This window comes from Helicoverpa armigera, chromosome 7, assembly GCF_030705265.1.
Source record: "Helicoverpa armigera isolate CAAS_96S chromosome 7, ASM3070526v1, whole genome shotgun sequence".
In the NCBI taxonomy this organism is placed as follows: Eukaryota; Metazoa; Arthropoda; class Insecta; order Lepidoptera; family Noctuidae; genus Helicoverpa; species Helicoverpa armigera.
The window spans coordinates 7,592,356-7,618,195 of NC_087126.1; the positions used below are offsets into that span (position 1 = coordinate 7,592,356).

The 25,840-nt window shown below is 33.6% G+C and overlaps 2 protein-coding genes across 2 annotated transcripts; one reads left to right on the forward strand and one right to left on the reverse strand.

Annotated features, from left to right (window-relative positions):
• Window positions 1-405: 405 nt before the first annotated feature.
• On the forward strand, window positions 406-24,455 carry Prom (prominin). The gene is made up of 18 exons (XM_021336393.3): window positions 406-1,545; window positions 2,451-2,506; window positions 10,899-11,122; window positions 12,841-13,028; window positions 15,609-15,704; window positions 16,691-16,893; window positions 17,308-17,443; window positions 18,116-18,286; window positions 18,814-18,913; window positions 19,909-19,990; window positions 20,874-21,034; window positions 21,449-21,670; window positions 21,748-21,863; window positions 22,150-22,340; window positions 22,797-22,955; window positions 23,441-23,580; window positions 23,794-23,850; window positions 24,111-24,455. The coding sequence occupies exons 1-18, from the start codon at window positions 573-575 to the stop codon at window positions 24,145-24,147; spliced, it is 3,312 nt and encodes a 1,103-aa protein (XP_021192068.3). The 5' UTR covers window positions 406-572; the 3' UTR covers window positions 24,148-24,455.
• On the reverse strand, window positions 2,667-7,464 carry LOC110377473 (circadian clock-controlled protein daywake). The gene is made up of 5 exons (XM_064035656.1): window positions 7,303-7,464; window positions 6,849-7,071; window positions 6,190-6,314; window positions 5,844-5,996; window positions 2,667-2,918 (listed from the first exon to the last, which is right to left on the reverse strand). The coding sequence occupies exons 1-5, from the start codon at window positions 7,376-7,378 to the stop codon at window positions 2,764-2,766; spliced, it is 732 nt and encodes a 243-aa protein (XP_063891726.1). The 5' UTR covers window positions 7,379-7,464; the 3' UTR covers window positions 2,667-2,763.
• Window positions 24,456-25,840: the final 1,385 nt, after the last annotated feature.

Below are 25,840 nucleotides of genomic sequence, written 5' to 3' on the forward strand. Positions count from 1 at the left end.
TTATGTAATGTGTATATGTGTCCCGCATATCGTTACTACTCTATGTAAATCGATTGGAGATTGCGATAATAGTCTAATTGAGATTTATAGACAGTTGGGATACGAGAAATACAACAGTCATGTAACATTTTAATTTAAAAACATTTTAAAACATAAGAACAGAAAACAAACTCGGCTGTATGACTTGACTGAAAAAAATATGTTTGAAAATTCCAATTATTAATTCCTGAAATAAAGGTCAGGCAAGGTTTTTGCTTCTTTCCTACGTATATCATAATAGACTTTCAATAAACCGATTAGATACCCATCCAATATTTGCGTAACAACATGAAACTACTACAATAATAAGCAAGTTATGACAGTAAAGCTACTCTTCGTATAATCCACTAAAGGTACAGTAGGAGCGTAGCCGTGATACGATTGTGCAACGTCGCTGGGCAGACTACTAAGTGCTACAAATCCCCTGTCCAATGTCCCACCCCCACAACTCAGTCACCCGTCGACACCAGTGGACGACACACAGTCGCTCACAAATAAATTCAATAAAAACCCAATAAAAATATGACTTCGTTATGGCGACGATTTCTCTAATTCTCGTCGTACTTGTAAATCGAGTCAATTCGCAAACAAGCTTAACCACAGGAAGAGACATAAACAGATTATCTGAAGGACTAGAAGTTACTTCAATTTTTCCGACGCAAATCCAACAAATTCAAACGACATCGGAAACGACGCTTGCGGCCTCCGCCGGAAACAATCTAAATGAGGTTGGCAGCACCGTACCGGCCTCCTTGGATGTACCAGAACAGAATTTCCAAGCAATCTCCACATTTTACTGGATGAAAAACAAGAAAACCAATGATAAAAAATATGCGCGCGAAGAAAATATTGAATCAAATTTACTTGGAAATGGCGCAAAGAGAAATGAAAAAATCTTACAGAGAGCTGAAGAAAATCTAGACACTATAAAACCTGTGCCTCTAGTGTGGGACAATTGTTTAGAAACTAATTTTAAAGACATCTCACAAAATATAGTTAAAACTCAAGACATGCAAAATGATAATCACGATCACAGACATCAGGGCAAAGAAATTGGCAGTTTATGGAGAAAAAGAGATGCAAGTTTCAATTTGAATTCCACTGCTGGGAAAGCTTGGTTGGAGAAGTACAACAACCTGCTGAATGCTAAAACAGAAGAAAGGCGTCAACAGAAACCTGAAACCACATTTGTGAAGAAAGTAACGTCAGTAGCTACAACTATAGAACCAAAAACTACTATTCAAGTGATACCGATTACAAGAGAAGTGTTCAATGAGCCCAAAGAAGTGTTTAACGCTACTCAAAATACTGTAACGGATAGTGATATCGTGGCAAGTTACACAGAAGATTGGTTTGAGGAAAAGGATAGAAGCAAAATAAGATTCGGTGATTTGCCACAAAAAGAAACATATTTAATACCCGCGCTGAAATTGGAGCAAGGATTTTACCCTTTCGGGTTTATGTCAGAGTTTTTCTATCTGATATACCCGTTTGATTTTCCAGTGGGTAAGCAGTTACTTTATTCAATTTTGTTGTATTAAATAGATATTATGAAAGTCAAGACATTATCTTTAGCAGCCATGTAGAATAGATTGAACCTTTTTGGAATACCAAATCCTATTGTGACCCAAAATTTGATACTGAATTTAAACCAATTAAGTAAATACAGATAGTACCTATTTCGTTGTATTCTAACGAAGCAGTCCTAATAGATAAAACAGTAATCTACCGTTGTGACCTCGTGCCTTTCCCTACAATATCAAAAGGCTTCGCACCGCCTCGAACAACGAGGTCATAGAGATGATCTCATTACCTTTTTTTTTTTTTTTTATCGACGTAAAATCATCAAATGACCCCTCCCGCTGTGGGTTAGCAGCGGTGAGGGAGTGTCAGACTCTTACTGACTAAAATCGTCGTGTTCCGTCATAGGCCTTTTATGTACCAGGGCCGCGGTATCTCTTTCGAACAACCCGCAGCCCCGGCAGGCCTTGGCCCTGCTGGGCCCCGCTGGATGATCTCATTACCTCACTCGCTAATAAAGTATCGGACTGGATTCTTACTTGTATTGATTCTTGAATAAATTGTATAACAAGTAATGTGTTTGGCTATGACACTTTTAATTTTTATTTGTTTATCAATTTTTATGATATTATTGTAGATAAATGTAAATTATGTTTAGAACCTGCCATGCGTTGAATACTCAACTATGGTGGGTAGTACCATTTCACTATTAAATTGTTATTACAGTTTGTCAGTTGTCAAATTGCTGATTTGACCAATAGGTGCCAAGTATATGGCTGATTTTAGTTTGGTTATCACAAACGGCCCCCAAATTTTGCAAAATTCTGATACGAAGATTTTGCCTTTCATTTAGCCGATAATAAGATAGTAATCTTGTTATTTTGTTTCAGGGCTTATCAAGGATATAGTTTGGGGAGAATTCACATTTCCGTACTCCTTTCTACAGGTATGTTTTGTTTTCATTTTATCCAAAGGTTTAATGAAATTATTATTAGGTCATGACACCTTTCTTAACATACCATGAAACAGTTGATATTTCATACAAATAGAGATATATAAGTTCAATGAGATGTAGGTTGTACCGGGGTTTGAATAAAAGCAAACACTTAACATTTAAATTATTTTTTATGATCTTACAACTGACTTAACACGTAACCTACATAAAAGTCCTTATATCTACAAAATCACTATCATTCTTTGCACTTATTCTTCAACGAACAACTCATCTTTAGGAACAGCTTCAAAGAACCGCTTGACAATATTGTAAACGATTTCAACCAGCTTATCCACGAGGGGTTGACCAAACTCCTCGGCGATTTGTTTCCAGTTCTGGTTTAAAAACTGCAAGACAGCTTCACCTAAAAATAAAATAACAACAATCAGACACCTTTTTAAACAACAATCGTTTTGACCGAACAGAAGTCACTTTTGGTAGTTGGTTTTCCTTTCTTTTCAATATATTTACAAAAATATCTTCATCAAAAAATATCGATTTATAGGTGATTTTTACAACCAAGCTATCTGTTGTTTTGTGACTAGAGATTGTTTGATATTAACTGCATATAAACGATGTCACAATATCTGATCGAAAACAATGGATCGATCGTTCATAGAAACTATTATTAGTAGATAATTAATGTAATTAGTAAAATAATTTAATGATTAGGCGTTTATTGTTTCGAGTTACTTAATTTATTTTCTGTTTTTTATAGATACTTTTTTAAATTCTAATTTTCAGCTATATAACAAGCTGTCTTCATATAATTAATAATTGACATTGAATTTAAATTCAACCCAAACCACGGGTGTAGCGAGTCCTTGTCTCGATTTTATGTATTTTGATTGTTTCTATAATTTTGCGTTCGCAAAGATGGCCATGTAATACGAGGTCTTGATTTAAATCTCTATAGGTCATCTAGAGGTTAAGGCAATTTTTTTAGGTCCACGTGCTTTAAATCTGATTCGATAAAACAGATCATCCATACATACATACATTTAACGTATTGTTGAACAGAGAAACATTTTACGAGTATGTAACCATAATTAATCATAATACGCACGAATATAATCAGTACTAACCACAGTTGGTTAGATTAGAAACACTATTCTCTGTTACGAATAGTATTCTTCGTCATAATAAAAAAAGAATTCCTGATTTACTACCTGAAAGTTTTATAGGTAGTCCCTCTTATTATAAAACGCGGTATCAAATAAGTATCGGCTTTTGTACTACCTTTAATCCACCTTTAAGTACGACCTTGAAAAAACGTTATTACAAAACGCAGTTTATCGCAAGTCCTATTACTATCTGTAGTACAAAAGATAAACCATCGAGCCCCCTAGTTTAACTGCAGTACTTAGTCGACAAACGTCAAATTCCGACATTATTTACTTTTGAGGTTATTTGTTTTGTGATGAAAAAAACGAAAGTGGATATAAATATGTGTGATTTGGAATACTTGGATGTGTTAGAATACTATTGAGAGTGTCCGGGGACCCAACAGAATGCGTCATCGACAGAATCTCTTCAAATTACCTGACGACAATTTTCGATATAAATATCGATTTACGTTTTTCGAAACAATAGTCAATTGAATGCATGATGATAATCCAGGATGATCCTATGATGCTCAACTGGGCTTGCCATAAAGTAAGTAGCCTTTACAGTGCAAGTAGTTTGCCAAAACATCCTAATTAATTGTATAGGTAAGAGTCAAAGTTTTTATTATGGATGTTTGTTTATGTTCCACGCATAAACTATCACATAGATTTTGATGAAACTCCGAAAATATATCAGATAATCATACAGTCTACTGTTTATTTACAGATTCAAGACTATTTTGGCGTTTTGCACGCCGTATCTCTGCCAGTAATATGCAATGTTTCTAAAAGACTGGAAGCTTGCTAAAATGTACAAAAATGCCTAGATGAGAAAGGGAACAAGATTGTGTGATGAAGAACAGTGTCCAACATGTATCAGTGAATTTGACTGTATAAATAGACATCGGAATAAAATATAATTTTCTACTTTTATGTTGTTTCAAATGTTTCATTTTCTTTTGGTAATTTAATGCACACGATATTCTGTGTGTAAGTTAGTGTGCACTTAATTTTGAAGAGGTTCTAATTAGATGCACAACGTCTTATTTAATCATTTAAATCGGGATGAAAATAATCCAAATTATTTCTAACCTAAAAACAAAACATAACTCGGATACGCGCGCTGACGTTCCGTTATACGCGCAAACTCGATAGTTGTTTAAAAGAGAATAATTGGATCATGTATATCGTTAAAAGATACTAGAAATATAAAATTACCTTTAAATAATAAAAAGTAATATTTTCAACTGCAGAGATATTTTTTTTATTATCATAGTTATTTATTTTTCATCAAAATAAACTTAACAAAATAATGTAAAAAGGAACGGCGCATAGAATTCGGAACGATTGAAAGAATGATTTAAATATTTGTTGCTTATAATCTGTGGATATTATTTGAACCATAGACAAATCGAAGTACTAAACAGTCTTCTCTTAGTCTACGTTTTGTAATAAGGATGTAAAGACTATCGTAAGTACCGTAACAAACCAAGACGTCTTCAGTCTGGTTTAAACCACTACTTGCGGCAGTTTTTATAATAAGAGGGAGTAAGTTTTACGACAATACCTTATACAACAATACAACCTTGAGCATTTTACATAAAAAGGGAAAGATAAGATACCTACTGATCATTATTAACCACTTAAAGTTTTAAGACAGTTACTCTTAAGGTGTCCTTTGCTTCCTCAATATGGTGATATAATGAAAAGTTCAAGTTCAATGCACTTGCATTAAACTTAAATAGTACGGTACTTAAAAGACTTCTCGTTATATTTTATTTTTACGTCAACCATGTTCACATTCTCATTAAAAGGATTGTAATTATTTTTTAGGCGTTAAACACTATTTAATTTAAAATAACAGTTACCGTATCCCTTCACTTTACCCTTGCGATGCAGTTGTACATATAATTCTACTAATATTATAAATGTGAAAGTTTGTGAGAATTTATAGATGACTGTTTGTTATTCTTTCACGCACGTTTGAAATTTTTAAAATACCTAGGCTACTTTTTATCAACACACCACGAGGGCGAAGCTAGTAAAATATACTTTACTATTTTTTGTTATTAACTTTTTAAAATACTCTTCTCTGTTCAAAGAGAAAGAAAGAACGAACTATGGGAATGTCAATATCAATCTACAATAACTATTTGTTAAAATTAGATTCAGTGCATACTTACTCAATTCAGGATTTCCTTTGAATAGATTCGTCAAACTGAATGTAACCTTGTCTCCATAATCTTGTTTAATGTTAATAGTTTTTACTTCGTAATACTTAACTCCATCACGCACGTTATCAGCGAACTTAATTTTTGCGTGAAGGCTTGCATTTTCTGTGAAAAATAAATTAAATTCAATTCTTTCAAATGAAAGGCATATTAATTAATTAAAAATATTAGAGGGATCTTTATTTAAAAAATATGAAGTTCTGTTTATACATTCAATATTTTTTATTATACCTATTTTATTAAATAAATTTACATTTTATTTATATTGTTAATTTCAAATTGAATAAATTGTACTCACTTATTTTAATTTTAGCGTTTCCATCACCATTTATGGATACTATCAGTATTCTTCCGGATGCTTTGTACATTCCCTTGATAGTCAGATCACAATGCATCTTCAAATCTGCTGCATCATTTTTGTATCTGGCAACAAAAAAATAACGTTGAGTATTGGTATCGTAACTTTTGAACCCTATCTTCTTGATGAACACTTTCATATTGATAAAATACAAAAAGTCTACAATACAAGATAAGGGGTATTACATAAGCATCACGGAAAAAACAATGCCAAAAAAAAAATCATAAAAAAGTAAGGATTGCCACATTTGTATCATTTTAAACAAGTCACCATTACCTAAATTAATCAATTAATCAGACATAAAAAAATTCCAATTTAAATCTCAAATTTTATTAAAAGTTTTACCTCATCCATATCATAAAAATTGTCTCTTTTATACCCAAATGTAACGCTATTTTAAATCACTGTTTTTAGGGATCCTCACAACTTAGAAGATAGTAAAAAGCTATTTTTATAAGTGCAAAAACAGACAATATATCAGTCAATTACTATACCAACATACTAAAATGCTATGTAATATCATTAATAATAATAAACACTATATATAAAAACTTAATGTAAATATTTTCTTCCCAAAATTGAATACTAAAGCTACTTACGACACAGAATCAATAGTACACTTCCTTAATCCAGTCATAGTTCCATTACGGAACTCCACTTTGAAACCTCCTGGGAGAACCAGGTTAACATTATCTTGCCTCAAGGGGTCAATAGAGTCGACCCCTAGTTCAGGAATACCCTTTGAGAATAGAGGCAATGTTTCTTGCACTACTTTCTTCAAACAATCTGACTTTAGACCAGGACATGTTTGGATGTAGGAGGCTGGAAATAAAAAGATTTTATTTAAAGTTGTATTATAAAGGGGTCATTGTTTATGTTTATTTTTAAAACTATACCAATTATTGGATCAAACTTTTCATTATTTCTCAAAACATTTTTGTCATTATTCTCAAATTGTAAAAATAATAAAAAAGCTATGTAGAAATACGCTAAAGAACTTATACAAAAATAATTTGAATCAATTTCTATTGTTAAATTAATTTAAACACTCACGCGCAACTTTAGACGAACTTCCATTTAAAAGAGCTACCAATAAAACTAATGAAGAAAAAACTTTTATTTTAAACATTTTGACTAAAAAGTCGTTAAGCACTGTTGATGTCAAGACCTATACTGATGTGTATACGGATTGTCTTGCAGAATTAAGCTGTTTCTGATTATACAATTGTCAATAAATAGTCTTCGCGCAAAGTCCTTTAAAACCGGTCCACGAATAATTTTTAATCCAATGGCAGGTCATGACAACACCATGTGCGCGGAAATAATGTCATGGTAGGTGTTCCATAAAGCTACCAGAAAACAAGTTCCTTGGATTCTCGAAAAATATTTTTTTGGAAAAAAGTATCATGCGAACATTATTATTTACCAGTAAATATGTATAAATTACAAGCTTAGACTAGATATGTACCTACTTATATTTTTAAGTAATTCTTTTATCGACAAACCAAATTAGAATTAACTAAAAAAATATAATTTATCATCAATAAAGAATTGAAAAGAAACTTTCGTGTGCACGAAAGCCTTTGACCCTAAAATTAAATATTTAAAAAATTAAAAATATCTCGTGCACCAAATTTTAAATTAAAGCAGAGTAATATTTTCACATATCAAGCGCACACACGTCGGCTATATCCACAGTAAGACATTGACATTTTAAAAGGATAGCTTCCTGATACCCGATCGTGTATATCGATCGCTCAAGTACGATGAAAGGCGATAATGCGACGCCACTGCTATTCAAATATTTTTCCTTTCTTAAGTTATACATTTTAGTAGGGACTCATAACATACACTCTCGTTTTGGGATTTCACTTCTTCTTCTTCTTAGCGTTTATCCCGTCTTGTGACGGGGTCCGCTTTCCGTATATTCTTCTTCCACTTCGCTCTATCCTGGACATCTTCCTCTTTGAGTTCGCTTTGTTACGTTAAAAGTTCCATACTTGTATCACGCTCAATCCTTCTCCGTGACGCCTGTGCCCAGCAGTGGGACGGCAAAAGGGATAGATAGCAATGTTTTCATTATTTATAAATTAATTCCTGAATAATAGAAAAGTAGATGTAATTTTTGAATTAAAAAATAACTTGCCTTTTATGACACTTGACGACCCCAACAAAAAATCCTATTCACGGTTTACTGTATTTATTTATTTTTGTGTATAAACTAAGTACATTGACATTGCGTGAAACCTTTTAAGTTCGGTCCAAGTTCAGATTTCTTTCTTTACAATTCAACACACACGAGTTCACGAACACAGGAAGTCTTATAATGCTCACGACGAAAATGTAATAATTGTTTTCCAAGTAACTGAAGTTCTTTTAGCAATATTTTCAAACATTAGCGTGGTTTGTTATCTGAAAGAGAATACGTGTTTTATATGACACACATAACACAAACCTAATGTGATTAGGATCAGGTGAAATAGTTTACCATCATCAGTCAATAGTTTGGCCTTTATCGGTGACCGCCCGTCAACCTAAAGGTACGTTTTGAATGCTAGCTGCCGACTGCCACATGTCCCGAGGGCGACTGCATGTGCTGCTGCCGCTTTGCTCCAAAACGGTTTCATGAAAATACATACAAAACAGTAGTGTAACGCAGTCGCGATATGTGCGGTCGCTAGAAGCAGTCGACATTCAAAATGTACCTTAAGCGTACACCTCCTTTTTTAAATTAGTTGAAAAGATCAATGACTTGTTATTTTTTCTTTAAAGAAAAGACTGCTATTTTCACAATAAAAGAATGTTAACAGATACAGCATATAATGTCAGGGCCATTAGACTATGATTGCTCCGAGATTTCCTTCTCTCGTTAACGCGAGAGCACATTTTTCTTTCAGACAAGACACATCGCTCATTCCTAATTACGCAAGCTTTTAACGTAGATTATGTATTTGTCCTGTTTTATTTATTGGTATTGTTATAGGGAAAATACATAGGATATAATACTGATACGGGCTTTTTTAACATCGTTTTAATATGATTATTCTCATTTTTACCAACATAACTTATGTATACCTACTAAATATATAAAATAGGGTAAAATTTTCAATATGTATTGAATCAGATCATATTGATCGTTTGCTTTATAAAATTCTCTAACATAAATCGCAAGTTGTGTAAGTTTTCGTTGAAACAAACAAACGTGAATCAGCTATAATTTATGTTGACAATACAATATACACACAGGTCCTTCTATTCGTAACCTCAAATAAATTAAAACATTTTTATTCGCATACCAAATATTTACAAGGTTTTCAGATGACATTTAATCTAGCCCTATTGAGTTTGAAATGCCATAGAATCTTGTTTTCGTTTAAATTTTTATCCATTTCTAACTCTCTCATTACAAAAGATTTAAGTACCTACATGACTTCGTGAACCCGGATAAACACGCTTATTATTGTAATATAATGGAAAATGGCTACTTACAAAGTTGTATGATAACATTCATTCGTAGGTAAGTGCATTTATATTAAGGTTAACCTTGAAAATTACCTAAGATACACAATCATTATATAAAATTGATGTTGTAGATATCAACATGAACATTACATTAACGGGTCATAAAACCTCGGTATTTTATTGCACTATATACATACTACATGGTACTAATCATTTTCCCGCGGTTTCACTCGCGTACCGTGGGAATTACTGCCCTTACCAAGAATAAAATATAGCTAACTCCAACTGTGTTTTTCAAATTTTTCAAATCGGTTCAGTGGTTTCGAAGCCTCTAGGGTACAAATAAACAAACAAACAACTCTTTCCTCTTGTAAAGGGTATGTTGATGAACTAAATATTATAATTTTTATGCATTTTATTTTTTATAGCCAGTCAGGATTTATGGCATATAGGTATATCTTCAATGTACCGGTGCCCCAAAAAAACAACTGAATGATCTTTAATATTGATTTAACATTTATACATTTCGATGGAAAACAATGGAAATATTTAACTGTGTGATATATGTTTATTTAAAACTTTTATTTATAGATAAAAATAAATTATAAAAATAACAATATATTAAGAAGTATACTAATTTATCACAAAAAGTTTAAGGTTACTTACGACCAAATATAGCAATGTGTAAAAAACAAATTGAATTAATTTCCATGCCCCATGATTATGTCCATATTTACATATGATTTATAACAGGAAATTTTATTTGCGGAACTTATTACTTAATCGATTTGTCAGAAAAAATGGCGATTCAACGACATGGTGTTCGAATGTTCGAGTTTATTTCTTATGTCATGGTTTGATTTTTTTTGTAGATCAAGGCGTTGTCCGTAGGCTGTTTACAATAACAAAGTAAAAATAGGTAAAAAAATTAAACGGATCACGCATCTATTAACTGCTTAATAGATCGAAGCTTCTAGATTAGAGATTGCTGACTATTTCATAAAAACAAAAAAATCCATTCAAATGAAAAGAATGTACAATTGGCGCTTTGCTCAGTTGTCTTGAAATACGTTTATTTTAATAGAAATAAAATTGTAGTAGGTATCTTTCCAGAAATTATTTTAACGAGCATAACATTATACCAGACATATTTTAAACAAAATTAACAGATTTTATTTTTGTTTCAGTCAATAAAAGTTGAATCAACGTTCCTGGCATTTATCATCGCGTTTGCGTGCATAGCTCTCGTCATACCTGCGTACCTCCTCATCTTGGGAATACTGTCCTTATTCTCAAGGTCCAGATACGACGACGAATTAGAAACAGGAGCTCTATTCCCTGAGGCGGAGAACTCAAATTGCAATGACCGGGCCCTGGTGGTTGTGACGTTATTCTTCGTGCTCATCTGCTGGTTAGTACGATATTAACCTTGTATTTTCTTAAGGAACTCTCAAAGGCTTTGCTAGTAGTCCACGATACTACAAGACGCCAATAAGTAAAACAGATTTTCAGCTAATATTTTCTTACGAGATAAGAGAAAATGGAACTGACATGTTCATTATTTTTACTTCGAAAACTAGTAAGATAATAATATGTGGTTACATTTAAAGTAAGTTTTTTTATCATTTTGTGATACTCTTTAGATAGCATAGTAGATATGTTAAAATTTTGACCGAAATTCTATACCTACATTTTATGGCTCATTTGAAATATTTACCCACTTTCAAACTACAACATACACCCACACAAAACCCATTAAAGAAATTCGAAGGATCCTCTTACACAACGATCAACAATTGCAAATATTTAAACAAGATCCGCACACAATGTATGTTAATTCAAACGAGAAATATGTAACAAGTAAACACATTATCGCACACCAAATCATTCTTAAAGCTGTATTTAAATAAATTAAGAACTAATTTATTCGATCCCCGTGTTTACACACATCTAACGTGGATGCTACTTAATTAATTTTAAAACATACTTGGCGGAAATGTTGTGAGGAAACTTTGAACCTCTGGCAATGCCTAAGAAAGTTTGGCAAAGTTAAATTAAACGCCGCCAGTGTATCGCGTGGATATCTGCCTTTTCAATCAGAAAACGGGAGAATACTTTAAGGACCAGATGGTTGCTTTCTGATTGATTCATGACTTTGTAGCGTAATGAATGAACACAGAAGGTTCTATGTTACCATTTTGGAGGCGAATTTGAATGATTATAATAAATTGTGGTATGAAATTACTGTTATTTTCTGTATCATTTACTCAAGTATTTTCAAGAATAATCTTAAACACTCGCGCATCTAGGCATTTAAGATAATTTGTAGTATATTTTTAGATTATTCATTGCACCCAGCTGTTATAGATTTAAAGGGGAAAAATATTATATAAAACGAGTCACAAGGGTCACAGTCTTAATATACTAAAATACAGATTGATTTTTTTGAACATGCACCTTTCTAACTGACGTACGTGATTTTGCTAAGAAGCTGTTTTTCCATTTATCACAAATAAAATAATTTCCATTTGTATACAGCTGAAGCAGTAAATTCAAAATGTTCCCACGATTATTAAAATCTAATAGGGACAAGTGCAGCCATAGCACCCAATTCCTTTGCCTGTCAACGCTCATTAAAAGGAACTTCACCTAACGAGGAAATAGTACAAAAAATTGCCGATTTGAGGTTCTATTTCATGCCATTCACTGATGAAATTTATTTATTCGCCAAGACAACCAAATGATTTATGTTTTTATTTTCTATTTTACATTTGCCAAAAATATAGGTCCTCTTGAATAGGTAACAAACAAATGACGGTTTAAAATTGACAATCAACAATTTACACATCAGTTCATTAACGTATGCGATATGCAACATAATTATAGTAAAGTTTAAAACCTGATTTGGTTGAAATGCGCTAAATTACATACGACTCCACTTTTTTTACATAACACGCGATACTAAAAAATTCTCTTAATTAATTTTAATAATAATATAATTAATTTTCTTTTGGTAGTAACAAAATAAAGACGAAAAAAATGTGAATTAAGTAGCTAATGTAACTTTTTAAAATACTTATTTAATTGACAACATCACATGTTATATTACTTTTAATTCAACAATTTCAGCGTCCTCATATCAGGGATGGCAGTGAGCAATGAACAAGCTCGGCTGGCCGCGTCCAATGGCCGCAACGTGGTCAGTTGCGCCTGCGCGGACATTGCGTCCTGGCTGTCGGCGGCTGCGCGCGAGTTGCACCATAGTCTTGTTCCGCCGGTGGATTTAGTGCTGTATGCTTATAAGAAGGATTTGAAGAGTAAGTTTCTTTATTATTTTTAAAAGTACGTTTGTTCTAAGAGCTCCGAAACTACTAGACTAATTTGAAAAATTCTTTCACCATTGGGAAACTAGAGTAGTAAAACAAATAACATAGGTTATATTTTTTCCGGGTAAGGATTGAAGTTCCCCGGGACGCGAGCAGATAAAACAGCAGGGGAAACAGTTAGTGTGCAATAAATACTATTCAATTTGAATACATGCCATAATCTGAATTGGTAAAGTGTTACTGTAACGTTAAGAATACTTCAGATTTAGCGTAGAATTAATTTCCAATTCCTAAAAAAGCTTTTATAGGCAAGTACATAATATGAGTAGGTACATTGTTCAAATAACATTACTCAAGTACATAGGTACTGTTTTTTATAACCCAGTGGTAAGTTCTACAATCTAAGTCAGCCACAGCAGAGATTCGCAATTGTGCCCCAGATCTGCGGAAGCTCTGAATGTAATTGATTTATATGAGCTAGCCGCAAACAGTCGGCTTAGTTCCGTTCTTGTGGGAACATTTTGGTTCGACCGGATAATGGATTACGGAACTGCAGTTTTTGAAATATTTTCATAATCACCTTTTAAAGATAGGTTGTAAAGTGACATTTTGTACAAGTATAGGCATCAAAGTAATTGGAAAGTCTAAAAAAATAATATCAAAGCCTTCCAAAAATATGAAACTCATATTACTAAGGATTTTTCCCGTAGTCGGACTAATTGTTATAATCTATGTTATGCCGGGATAGTCTAGCTTTTCCTCATTGACAGAATTTCTAAAATTGGTATAGTAATTTCGTAACCTTTTGGTTACAAATAAAAAAAATATTCTTACATAGTTATAGTTTGTCACATCTTTCACAAACTATAAACTATGTATGTTAAACAGCATAACATAGAAGTTATTTACATATTCACAGCACATACATAAGTGCTCTCATCTATTAATAAGCCTGAACACCAGTCTTTGGAGTGTGATCTACAGGGCGCTATAGATGTCTCCGCATTCAAGAGTAGGTCAACAATTGGTATTGACCTACTAGTCGTGTCATGTTGATATCTCGATAGACACTAGAAACACTCGATATGTCAACGATACTGTGTGAATGGATGAAGTAGATGAGTAGGTGTGAATAGTATTTTGAGTATCCGTTTTTTTATTATATTCACACATACGTGTTAACTTAGGTAGGTATTTTGATAATGGGATTGGGATAAATTCATAAAGACTGATTTATATATATCATCAATAATGTAAATCTAATATGTTAGAATTATAGAATTAGCCGTTTTCCCGCGGTTTCACTCGCGTCCCGTGGGAACTACAGCCCGTACCGGGATACAATTAATCCTATATTAGGTACTCTGGAAAAGTGTAGCTTCTCCAAAAATGAAAATAATTTTCAAATCTGTTATGTAATTTCGGAGCCTTAACGGTAAAAAGAAAACAAACAAAAAATGATTCCTCTTTATCACATACATAAGTATACATTTATAGTAATGGAAGCATTATATAGTAGTACATAGTAATAAACGTTTTAATCACTATCATGTGCAGGTATTTTACTTTATAATTAAAAACTTAGCAATAAAATGAAAAACACCACGTATGCCTATTATATGAAAGTAGGGACGTTGTTCAAACATTTTTATCCACTTTAATTAAGTTTTCAGAAAATCCGGTGTGCATATTATGAAAAGCTGTCTTTTTTCTAGAAATAGTACGTTATGAAGGTACCGGAATTATGTAGGTCTAACGACCTATCCATTATGAAAAGCTACGGTTATTTTTCAGCAGGTATATGAAATAGGCAAACGAGCGGTAAAAATAGATTTTCAGGCACGTGATTTTGTATGAAACAAAAATAAGGATTAAAAAAATATCTGCTAAAAATAAAGTGATACCTACATTTGAAATAATAAACGAAATTGTTTCACAATTTGTTTTAAAAATATATCGAGTATTCCAGTAACAGATTGAATTTTGTGATTTTCAGGTAACTTTAAAACGATATTGTTAGCTGTCTACATTTACACGTAAACAATTGTTCCTCGCGGTCCCACTCACATCCCGTGGGAACTACTTCCCGCATTCGGATAAAAAGGAACCTGTCCTTTATCACGCTTACGACTGCTTGTGGCCTAAGTTGCGTTTAGATCTGTTCAGTAGCTTTGGCGTGAAAGCGCGACAGACAGAGTTAGATATTGTCACATTTATAATACTACTAGCGTCCGCCCGCGGCTTCGCCCGCGTTGAGTTCGGTTATATCGCGTTTCCAAGATAATTCTTCAAAAGTCCGGGTTAAAAACTATCCTATGTTCTTTCTCAAGGTCAACTCTAACTCTGTGCCGAATTTTATTAAATCAGTTCAGTGGTCTAGACGTGAAAGCGTAACAGACAGACGGACAGAGTTACTTTCGCATTTATAATATTAGTAGGGATGATTTCAGTTTAAAATATTACCTAGTATAATTCCATAATCTAGAACATTTTGTTGAGAAACCAATCAATTGTAGAAGGTATTGAAGATAATGAATGGCCAGGTGATTTATTATCTTTGTTCATTTGCAGATGTGGAATCCCTGCTAGGAGAACCAATCCAACAAGCTATATCATCTGAGAGCGGTATCGATCTAGTGTTCGATTCCTTGGTAGATATTATTTCAGGTACGTGTTATTAATCGTCTTCAAAAAATAGGATTCTCTTTTTAACCAGAATGTATATAAGTTTGTGCGTGATTATCTCATGTTTGACAGAACTGATATTGATGCGGTTTTCAGCATTGTGGGTACCCTAACTGCCAGACTTAGAAGTAGATAGAATATAGCAGTCGGTTTTATTTTGTTAAGTACAGTTTCACTCACATCGATAATATTTTACTGATACAGGATAACTATCTCCAATGGACCACATATCTGACTGAACTAACAATAGTTTTTCGATATTATGAGACTTATAGATTATTTTAATAATGTTTAAATAAAACAATTCCCAAGAAAACTTAAAAACTTAGTCAAAAGACTGAGTGAATATCTTTCAAAGATCATTTAAATAAAATTGAAGTTTTGAGAAATTGGCGATTATAATATTATAAACTATAGTCACAGAGGTCATATGAACTAATCTACATACATTCAAGATGTCTGGAGAAAAGTTTGTTTTGAGAATTTAATTAAGTGAATAATAAAAACTTTCTTTGAATCAAAGTCATAGTAAAATCATCTACTTAATCTACATAATACGAGTATTATAGAAGTTGTTCAAAGCTTTTAAAATATTATTGACTTATTATGCTAATGGAATTTTTGAAGAGCGTTATGGAGTACGTAATTTGTGATCCAATTATGCTAACACAGAAACAATAATAATAATGGCGTCCACGGCCGATTTCAGCCACGGCGGCTGTTCTCATTTAAGGAGATCAGCCAGCTGCGCAGGACTTATCATAGTGCACGAGCATTTGCGCAGACACAGGTGCACTCAATATTCCTTCACTCTCATAACCCGATGGGACCCGAGAGAGATCCGGCGCAAAACCGAAACAAAAAACACACTTTCTAGTTTTTTAATTTCATAAAAAAATATGATCCTCCTTCTGACACAGTCGGGTAAGCACTCCATATTCACGTCCCCATTTCTTCACCACTTTCAGAAAGTGAGGACTTATCAACGAAGATATCTTCACTAAGAGATGTGAGCATAAAGGCAGGGTCCCTGGCTTCTGCAGCATCAGACAGGATCAAAGACTTGGCTAGGCAGCTGGAGAACCTCAAGAAACATTGCACGCTGAAGGATTCACCCCTGTGTGATACGATCAACACTCATTCCTTGGAATTGAAAATGAAGTTTGATTTGGTATGCTAATTTTATATTTTTTCTTGATAATCATTGATCATCAATCATTTGACATTATATTTTGCCATTACCATGATTGCTTACGAAAACCGTTACATTATCTAATTATGAAATCACAAAAAAACAATATTATCACTCTACTACTCTTAATTCTTTGTGGAATTATGAAAATATCAATCTCGAGAACTTGCCCGTCACTTACGATGTATTTCTATAAACAATCTTTTCGTTGATCTGCGATTAAAGATTGAATTTTGACACTAGCTCCACATAAATTATCTCTAATCTCAAAACAACGGAGAGATCGGTTTTAGAAATCCACCGTTATCTACACCTCCATATGCATCACATTCGTAAACTCATTAGATAATACAATTCGATAGTGTCCTTGATTCTCCACACGTATTGCTTCAGATTCTCCACGAGCAGCAGTTGTTGGAACTTCGAACTCTGGGGGTGGAGAATCTGACACGGGCGATAGCGACAGCCAGACAAGAGTTCAAAACTTTACCTTCCGCTATATTCGCGCAGACCACACTTGTTAGGGAAGGTAATGTCCTATTTGTGTTGAGGAAAGAATAATATAAAGAGCAAAATCAAATGTGTGTGAAAATAATTAAATAGATATAAGAAGGTAAATTCACATCGTAGAGTTTTAGGCCCGATTTCACTGGTTACCGATAAAGTGTCAGTTAGCTATCTGCCAGATAAGAGCAGCTTATTATTTAAGCCAGATATTGCTATCCGAGACATATGAAACCAAAAGTCGCAGTTCATCTAGCAGACAAGTGCCTAAAAGGCTATCAGAGACCTTACAAGTAACAAGTTAAATCAGTTAAATGAGCCTTGTGTCTGAAATATTATATTTGTGTTTGATTCAGTATGTTAAGAAATATATCTATACTAATATTATAAAGAGGAAAACTTTGTTTGTTTGTTATGAATAGGCTCAAAAACTACTGGGCCGTTTTTTTTAATTCTTTCATCATTCGAAAGCTACCTTATCCACGAGTAACATAGGCTATATTTTATCCCGGTACGGGCAGTAGTTACCACGGGACGCGGGTAAAACCGAGAAAAAACGGCTAGTTTTAAATAAAGCCCGCTCTCTTTCACTGCAAAATATAATTCGATTGCTGCAATCTTGAATAATTATACACTACATTACACATTAGTTTTCCGCAAGCTTTTGAAAATCTTAATCGCTTTTATATTTTCTCAGACATCCAACGAGACGTAGAACTCCGCAGAGAGGCAGTGCACAGTTCAGCTAAGATCCTGAGCGACATAGTGCGCCATCTGACGTCGGGTTTGCATACTATCGCCCGACAATTGGAGATCAGCCTCGAGAGAGTGCAGAGATATGAGTTCGCGAGATGGACTCTTATGTTAGGTTGGTAAATTAGGAAATAAAGTTGGGAATTACTGGTTTGATAATCTGTTAATAATTTTAAATTGATATTTAAATGAATTGCATTGAGCAAGCGTGGTGATTAATGCTCAATCCTTCTCCGTGTGAGAGGAGGCCTGTGCCCAGCAGTGGGACGATGAAAAAGCTGTAACAGTTAAGTACATTTAAATGAATCTGTAAAAAAAGCTTTTTAAAAAACCTATAGGTATGTATATTGATCTGAAACATGTATTAATTTATTTGTTAAATTAATTAACTTTTAACTACTAAGGGTAAACTTATCTCATCTATTATTGTTTTAAATAAATATTAAATATTTATTTTAAATAAATGGAAAACTATATTCAATTCGAATATCAAGCGCCTGAAAAAATAACGAATGCTTTTTGTTATTTTGCATGATTGTTTTAACAATAGCAATAATCGCTTAAGGGCATGAAATATGGAATTAATATTATCGATATTTACTTGCTTTTTAATTTTAAAATAATGTGCTAACACAATTTCAGCATGCATTGTTACTTTTGGCTTTGTCATGGTGCTTATAATCCTGGCTATGCTTTGCGGTTGTGGTCACGCCAAAAATCACGCAAGACGGACTTTGAAAGTGTAAGTAATCTTATAAATATGCCTGAGACCTTCTAAGGCTTCACATCCCTTAATGTCTGGATGCTTAAATATTCTAAGGTTTGTTTATACCCTGTTAAGTCTTCTACTAACTCCTATTAATATACAACAAGCAATACTTACAAAGACAATTCCATGAACAACTTATGCGGCAGTTTTCTTAAAACATTATACTAGGAATTTTCATGTACAAGTTTCAATAGTTATTTGTTATACAAGAGTACAAAGTTGCTTTTTAACCGCGGGCTCAATTTTGATGACCGAGCAAGCGAAGGATTCTAAAAAATAATAATTTGAATCCTGAGCGACAGCGAGGGATCGTCGTGTGCAATAAATCGTGTTCAATACTCCATTTGTGACAATCTTGATAAGACTTTTCAAACAAATACTTATTAAACAAATAGAATACTGCTTAAATTAATTATTCAATTAATGAAGTAATTTTTATTTTTGTTTTTAACATAGATTTTCAACCTCGTTTAATTTTTAAACTGAGTTTTCAAATAAATGAACTTGAATAGGAACTTCTTTATAATTTGATACTCGTATGTGCGCGCCATTTTGTTTTTTTGCATTTAGTAATTTCCTCGATGAGGTAGGATGAAAAGTTACGTGGTGCACTCGAGTGCAAAGATTTTTCACCTTGTGCTCTTTTGATTCCCTCGCTATCGCTCAGGATTCTAATTATTCAATTTTAGAATCCTTCGCTTGCTCGGTCATCAAAATTGAGCCCGCGGTTAAAAAGCAACTTTGCACTCTTGTATAACAAATAACTATGGCTTATTACCTACCAATTTGTTTGCTCTGTAACAGAGCGTATTCTGTTTAATATTACTGAACTGATTAACGTAAAAAAATGGTTACTGAGAAAGACTGATACCAAAAATACATAGGATAGTTTTTATTTCCGAGTCTGAAACGAAATTCCTTCACGCAGCTAGCATCGAATAAGTACTGATTTTTGTTTACTTTTTCAGCTCAGCAGTATGGCTATGTTTCGCATCTCTCATACTATGGACAATAGTATCTGTAGTGTTTCTCATAGCCGGCCATGCAGAAGTAAGTAAAACAAGTATTATTATAAAATACGAAGTAATTTACACATCGTAATCAAAGGTGTAAAAAGGCTGTTCCCATGTACTCCAAACCCATTGATTTAAGTTAGCCAAGTTTTCATATATTTCTCCTACTTGGGTCCAAATTTTTTGTAATAAATTAAAATACCTTCGAATTCCTTGCATATGGCTCCAAAGAATTTGTAGACCTATCGTCAGCAAAATATCAAAATTACATCTTCATCGGTGGAAGGATTTTATTATTTTTAAAGAATAGTTCGTTTTCACTTTTTTTACCCGTTGAGAAGGAATTGTGGAGCAGATGGGAACAAGCCGTAAAAAGACCATTTAAAGGTGTAAAAAGCCTTTGTTCATTCATTTGTTAAAATCGCTTTTGTGTGTATTGCCAAGTATTTGTTTGAAGGCGTTTGAAACGCCAAGCTACGGAGCAAGTTGAACATGCGTCTGATACTAAGTTTGAGCTAAGTTCATCTGCAATGTTATTTGTGGCGTATGCTGTTGTAACGCAAGTTTCGTGTTATGTTAGTTACTGCATAATATTACATACGTAGTGGTTCGTTTAGTAATATAATTTGAGAAAAAACATTTGGCGTACACTCATAGATGGAAACTTTGTAGGTATGTATAAGCTGCCGTAGCTATATGGCTCCCTCAATGTATGGGACTAATGTACGGAACAGCAATTTCTCGTTTCATACCTTTAAAAAAAATTAGACCAATTATCCAACCAAATCGAACTACACTAGAATAAAATATTCAAACACAAAATATTCGAAACAATACGTGCACAAAATGTAGTTCAAAATTCTAGTGCCTCGAATTCTCTCGTACCTAAGACTCTTCACAAATCCAGCACATTGTTACAGGTGTACGTCTGTCACTCCTTGTGGGACTCTCAGTACGAAACTCTGTCGAATTTATTAGATCGACCGTCACCTCTTCTGGCTAACAATGAGGGCATTTTCGACGCCATGTTTAGAGAACTCGAGAATATTACTATCGATGTCTCTGTTAAAGATGTGCTCAGGTAATTCTTTTGTATAATTATTTGATTTGCTTACTGATATATTAGAATTCAAGCATTCTACAATATTGGAACGAATTGTTGAGCATGCTCTTGAGGTACTAACTATAAGACCAAACAGCGCTTTCATACCAGCGGATTATCCGCTCGGCTTTTTTACGGACAACACATACCGAGCTACAAAAAGCCTGTCGCTCAGTTTCACTTGTCATCGTTTCAATTGGTAGCAGTCTGTTGTTTACGCATCGTTCTTATGTCCAACCCAAACAATCCGCTCGGAAAATCCACTAGTATGACAGCGCTGTACCGTACCTTGGTAATGCAATTATTGATTTTTTCATTCTTCACCGTATCGCAAGAATAGTTTACTATTGATAATGTCCTCTGTCTTTGACAATACTATGATTTATATTTCAGGGATTGTGAAAAAGACAGACCAGCTTACGTGGTATTCCAACTGGATAAGATACTTGATGTCAACAAAGAGACATCTTATTTCGAATGGGAAGAACTGCAAAAGGATTTTGGAAGACTGGCGTCGTCAATAGACGTTGGTCTTTTGAAGACTATATCTGTTAGTTTTAGCCGTTTGTTACATGAAATGCTGGTCGTTTCTGATGTTAATATTGCTAAATATAGGTAAGATTTTATTAGACAAATTCAGTTAAATCCTATATACAAGCTTTCTAAATTTTTATTTTGTTTTATGTACTTAGAATGGACTACAATGTTCCCGTAGTAGGAAAGGACCTGCCTTCTCTAGTAGATCAGTTAGAGAATATAGCAGCTCAAGTGACGGATTTAACTACTGCAGGGAGATTGGAAACCCTGGGTAAGGCTGTTATTCTTTTTACTACATATAAGCTATTCAGTACACATTCATAATTTTAGACTTCACCTTTGTGTATATAACCCCTCTTTGCTTCAAAAATCGTTCCCGTAGTAGATTAACAAAATTCTTACATATTATGTATACGAAGGTAGGTACCCTTATTTGTCTTATCTTGAGATAAGTTACGAAGAATTGATTGAACGTCAGGTATCTTTAATTTCTGTTTGAGTTTTAAATTAGATTAAGGTTCCTACCTATGTGTTAAAGAAGATTGTTTGTTTTTCAGCCACACGAACACAAAGGCTTTACCAAACGAACATCAAACCACTGGAACAGCTACGAGCAGACGTGGTGTTCAAGTTGACAGAGCTAGAACTACAGCTGTCACCTTTTAGAAGAAAGCTAAACATTTCTCTAAGCCACATCCATACAGCGCAGTTTTATATCGACAACCAGGGTGATGTTATTGCGCAGAAGGTGAATGGTTTTTCTTTTATTTAGGCCCAAGTTTTTCTTAAAACAACTGTTGATTTTGTAACTAACTATTATATACTTTGTTTTAAGAAAACTAATGCTTCTGTTGTGGATGAACTTGAGCCTTACAAACCTTGCTCTTTTTGGTGTAGATACATTCATTTCTGTCTATCTGTTAGTTCTAGAAAGACCAACATTCTTGGGCCGTTAATATATGTCACCCTCAAAAGTGATAGTATACAAAATTGGATACCATACATATGAAACATACATATTTTAATGTAATAGCGTAACTTATTTAACAATCTGCTAAGTAGTCATCGAAGAAAATAAATGACTCGAACTGAGCCGATTTACAGCACATATTGCAAATATGCCACAATCTGTTGATCTATATGGTGATCTATTTCATTTTGGGATAAAAAAACCTCCTTCTATCAATATATAATTTAATTTCAGAAAGTATCAATGTACATATCGCGGCTGGTCTCCCACGCAGCTGGGTGGCGGACCCACGTGCTCATATCGACAGGCAAGCACGCGGCCAGGTGCAAACCTTTGTATGCAGTTTATGCGGCGGCGAGGTCGTTGTTATGCTCACAATATGTTTCGTCTTTGGTAAGAATTCATGTTTTATTAAAAAGAGGCATAAAATCATACTGATGTAGGGCCTTTTTTGGCCTTGAAGTGCGAAGTCTTCCCTACCTATATTAAAAATAAGAACGCAACGTAACCCGCGCATGTTTTTGTGCCGCTCGTTTACTGAAGCTCGTTTACTTGAAGAATGTACTGAACTGTTTTAAACGTTTGGTACATAGATAGTCCGGGGCTAATGACATAAAGAATACAAGCCACTTTTAGCCCGGTTTCCAGAAGTGGAACTCTTGAGAAACTGCGGGGAAATATCATGAGACTTTCTAATTTAGAACTTCCAATTTCTGATATTATTATCGGACGGCCTTTTAAATTTGCATAATTTCTATTAAAGAATGAATCCTTGTTTTTAACACATAAATCTGCTCCTAATCCAGCGTGTAATAAATAGAATGAAATACTAACAAATATGTCTCAAACAAACTTCTATTATTTTTATGTTCTTTCAGCACGGGTGGTGGGTTTGCGGGATTTTCCTAGGGATTTCATGGTGCGCCGCGCTAACTCCACTTTGTGTCAAACTTTGGCGAACGTACGGAAGGAAAATTAGGGCTCACGAAGCTATGACTCTCGCCAACTTGGGCTCTGGGTTAGTATGTTTTATTTTAACCAGTTTGAACTAGTTTGATCTGCTTATTTTCGAAATTTTTCTATTTGCATATTAATCGTGTGCAGTTCAAAATTAATCAGCTTTATAGATCAGTCGGTTTGGGCATCTTTTTGCAGAGGTTTAAGAACAAAAAGTCAAGTTCAATTAAGCAGTTTTTTTATGAAAGGATCAATTTCTTTACTTTTTTTCTAGGAACCAAGAAACTCCAACAACTGCTCTATGTGATGGTAGCAATTGGAATACACCTGGGTTAGTAGTTCATCTGTAATCAAATCAAAACTCATCAATCAAAAATCATAACTCGAAATTGATACATACGATTTGACAGTATATTTATTCGCAATATGACTATGTCCCCTCTCAGTTCTCAATTTTCTCTGCTACAAACAGTACATTTACCTATTGAAAAAACAGTAGACATTTTTTTTATTTAAAACAAGGTTAAGGAAATAGTAGAACCAAAAAGTATTATCATAATGCAAAAGAACTGTAATAAACCATTGCTTCAGGCCTCCTGCACCACCTCCCAGGAGTGACAGCTGGTGAGCCAGTGATCATCAATAGAGAGAGTTATAAAAGGACATGCTTTTAAAAGCACAAAATGAACTCTGAATGACTTTTCCAAGTCTTCGATATGATTGAGAGAAAAATTACGTTGAGTCGTAATTGTAAATCAGTTAAATTAATAGAAGTATATTACTGTGTATGTGTTTTGTACCTACCTGTATGTTTATTTAGGTTAAATCTTAAAAAAATACATTTAGGATAGGTGATTAATTCATAAAATACTTAAGTACTTAAGTAATAAACTTTGTAAGATCTTTCTAAGAGTACCTATGTATAGCGCGATACAGATTTATGACAACTCTAAACAATATGTGTGAATAACTTTTTATGATTTATTTCTGCATGTATAAATAGTAAAACTACACCTAACATTACGACCAAATATATTATTTGCTTAAATTATATGTTCTTATTATTTTACATTCTCTATGAGCCAAAACAAAAGTCGACTCACAATTTTAAACTGTATTTGGGATAATATATTTTATTAAGTTAAAATCAAGCTTCTATATACAATTTGGTAAATACTTCTTTATAAAAAATAAAATATTTTAAGCACTTTAGACTGAAAAATATAGTTTGATTAATGGTTCCTTTTCACCTACTGTTCTATTTTAAACGTGCGGAAGAAATATGGTTTGGAACATACTCAAGATTAATTTCTCTAGAATATTATTTTACCGCAGATGCTTTTGGCTAAAATAACGATTTTTTGGCGAAGATTTTCTACAACATATTCTGCTTTTAATAAGGCTTTGTCTCATTCATGCCCTAATACACGTTATCTCTTTTAAGTTACGACTGATTTTCAGGCTTTTGTTACCCGAAACCATTATAATATCTCATATCAAAACTCCAATTCTTAAGCCTACGCGCACACTAAGTCAGCTAACTTTTGTCCAACTATCGACCCACTAAAAGTTTGTGTATGCGCGTACTCTTAGATATGAAAAGATAAGTAGGTAGTCCTTTCGCTGTCTTTTCTAGATTAACATGAACCTCATACACACCTATTTATTCAAAGCATACATTCTCGGTAAATAAGTGAACGTCGAATGCATTGGCATATACCTAGGTACTAATGACGTGTGACCTAAATGCCTGATTTGCATATTATGGTTCAATTTAAATTGGCTTCGATATTCAAACTTAATTACGAAGTAGGTAGTAGGACCATTACTGAGACTGTAAAATTCAAATTACGATAACACTATTGGCTGGTTGGATTTGTTATTCATTTTCAACTAGTTATTTATGATTTTTAAAAGTTGATATATCCACGGTTGAAGATCTAGAGGCCGCACCAAAACTAGATGGAGAGATGTCGTGCTGAAGGATACTATGAAGGAATGTCAATTGTCCCTTGGAGATACTTAGAGCGAAGTGGAAAAGAAAAATCAGGAAAGCAGACCCCACCACCTCGTGAGATACATGGCAAGAAGAGAGAGAGAGTAACTTAATATAGTTGGATGAATAGACTGCAAAATAGCACGAGAAATGAATTTAAAATAAAACTTTTAATATTTAAACGAAATTCATCAATATATATTTTTTTAATAAAAAAGATACCTTGAAAAAACCGAGCTTTTTCAACAGACTACCGTTCCCGGTATTTGTTTACGCGCAATATGTACCAGATTGATTACACGTATAAATTATCTGCCATACATCA

Excerpts from the sequence above, each read along its gene's own strand:
- LOC110377473 (XM_064035656.1), bottom strand. The coding sequence starts at position 7,378 with ATGTTTAAAATAAAAGTTTTTTCTTCATTAGTTTTATTGGTAGCTCTT. Across the intron at positions 5,997-6,189 it reads AAACGCTAAAATTAAAATAA|AAAATGCAAGCCTTCACGCA; the intron begins GTGAGTACAATT and ends TATTTTTCACAG. Across the intron at positions 2,919-5,843 it reads CAAAGGAAATCCTGAATTGA|GTGAAGCTGTCTTGCAGTTT; the intron begins GTAAGTATGCAC and ends TTTTATTTTTAG.
- Prom (XM_021336393.3), top strand. The coding sequence starts at position 573 with ATGGCGACGATTTCTCTAATTCTCGTCGTACTTGTAAATCGAGTCAAT. Across the intron at positions 15,705-16,690 it reads CTTGGTAGATATTATTTCAG|AAAGTGAGGACTTATCAACG; the intron begins GTACGTGTTATT and ends CACCACTTTCAG. Across the intron at positions 22,956-23,440 it reads CACAATATGTTTCGTCTTTG|CACGGGTGGTGGGTTTGCGG; the intron begins GTAAGAATTCAT and ends ATGTTCTTTCAG.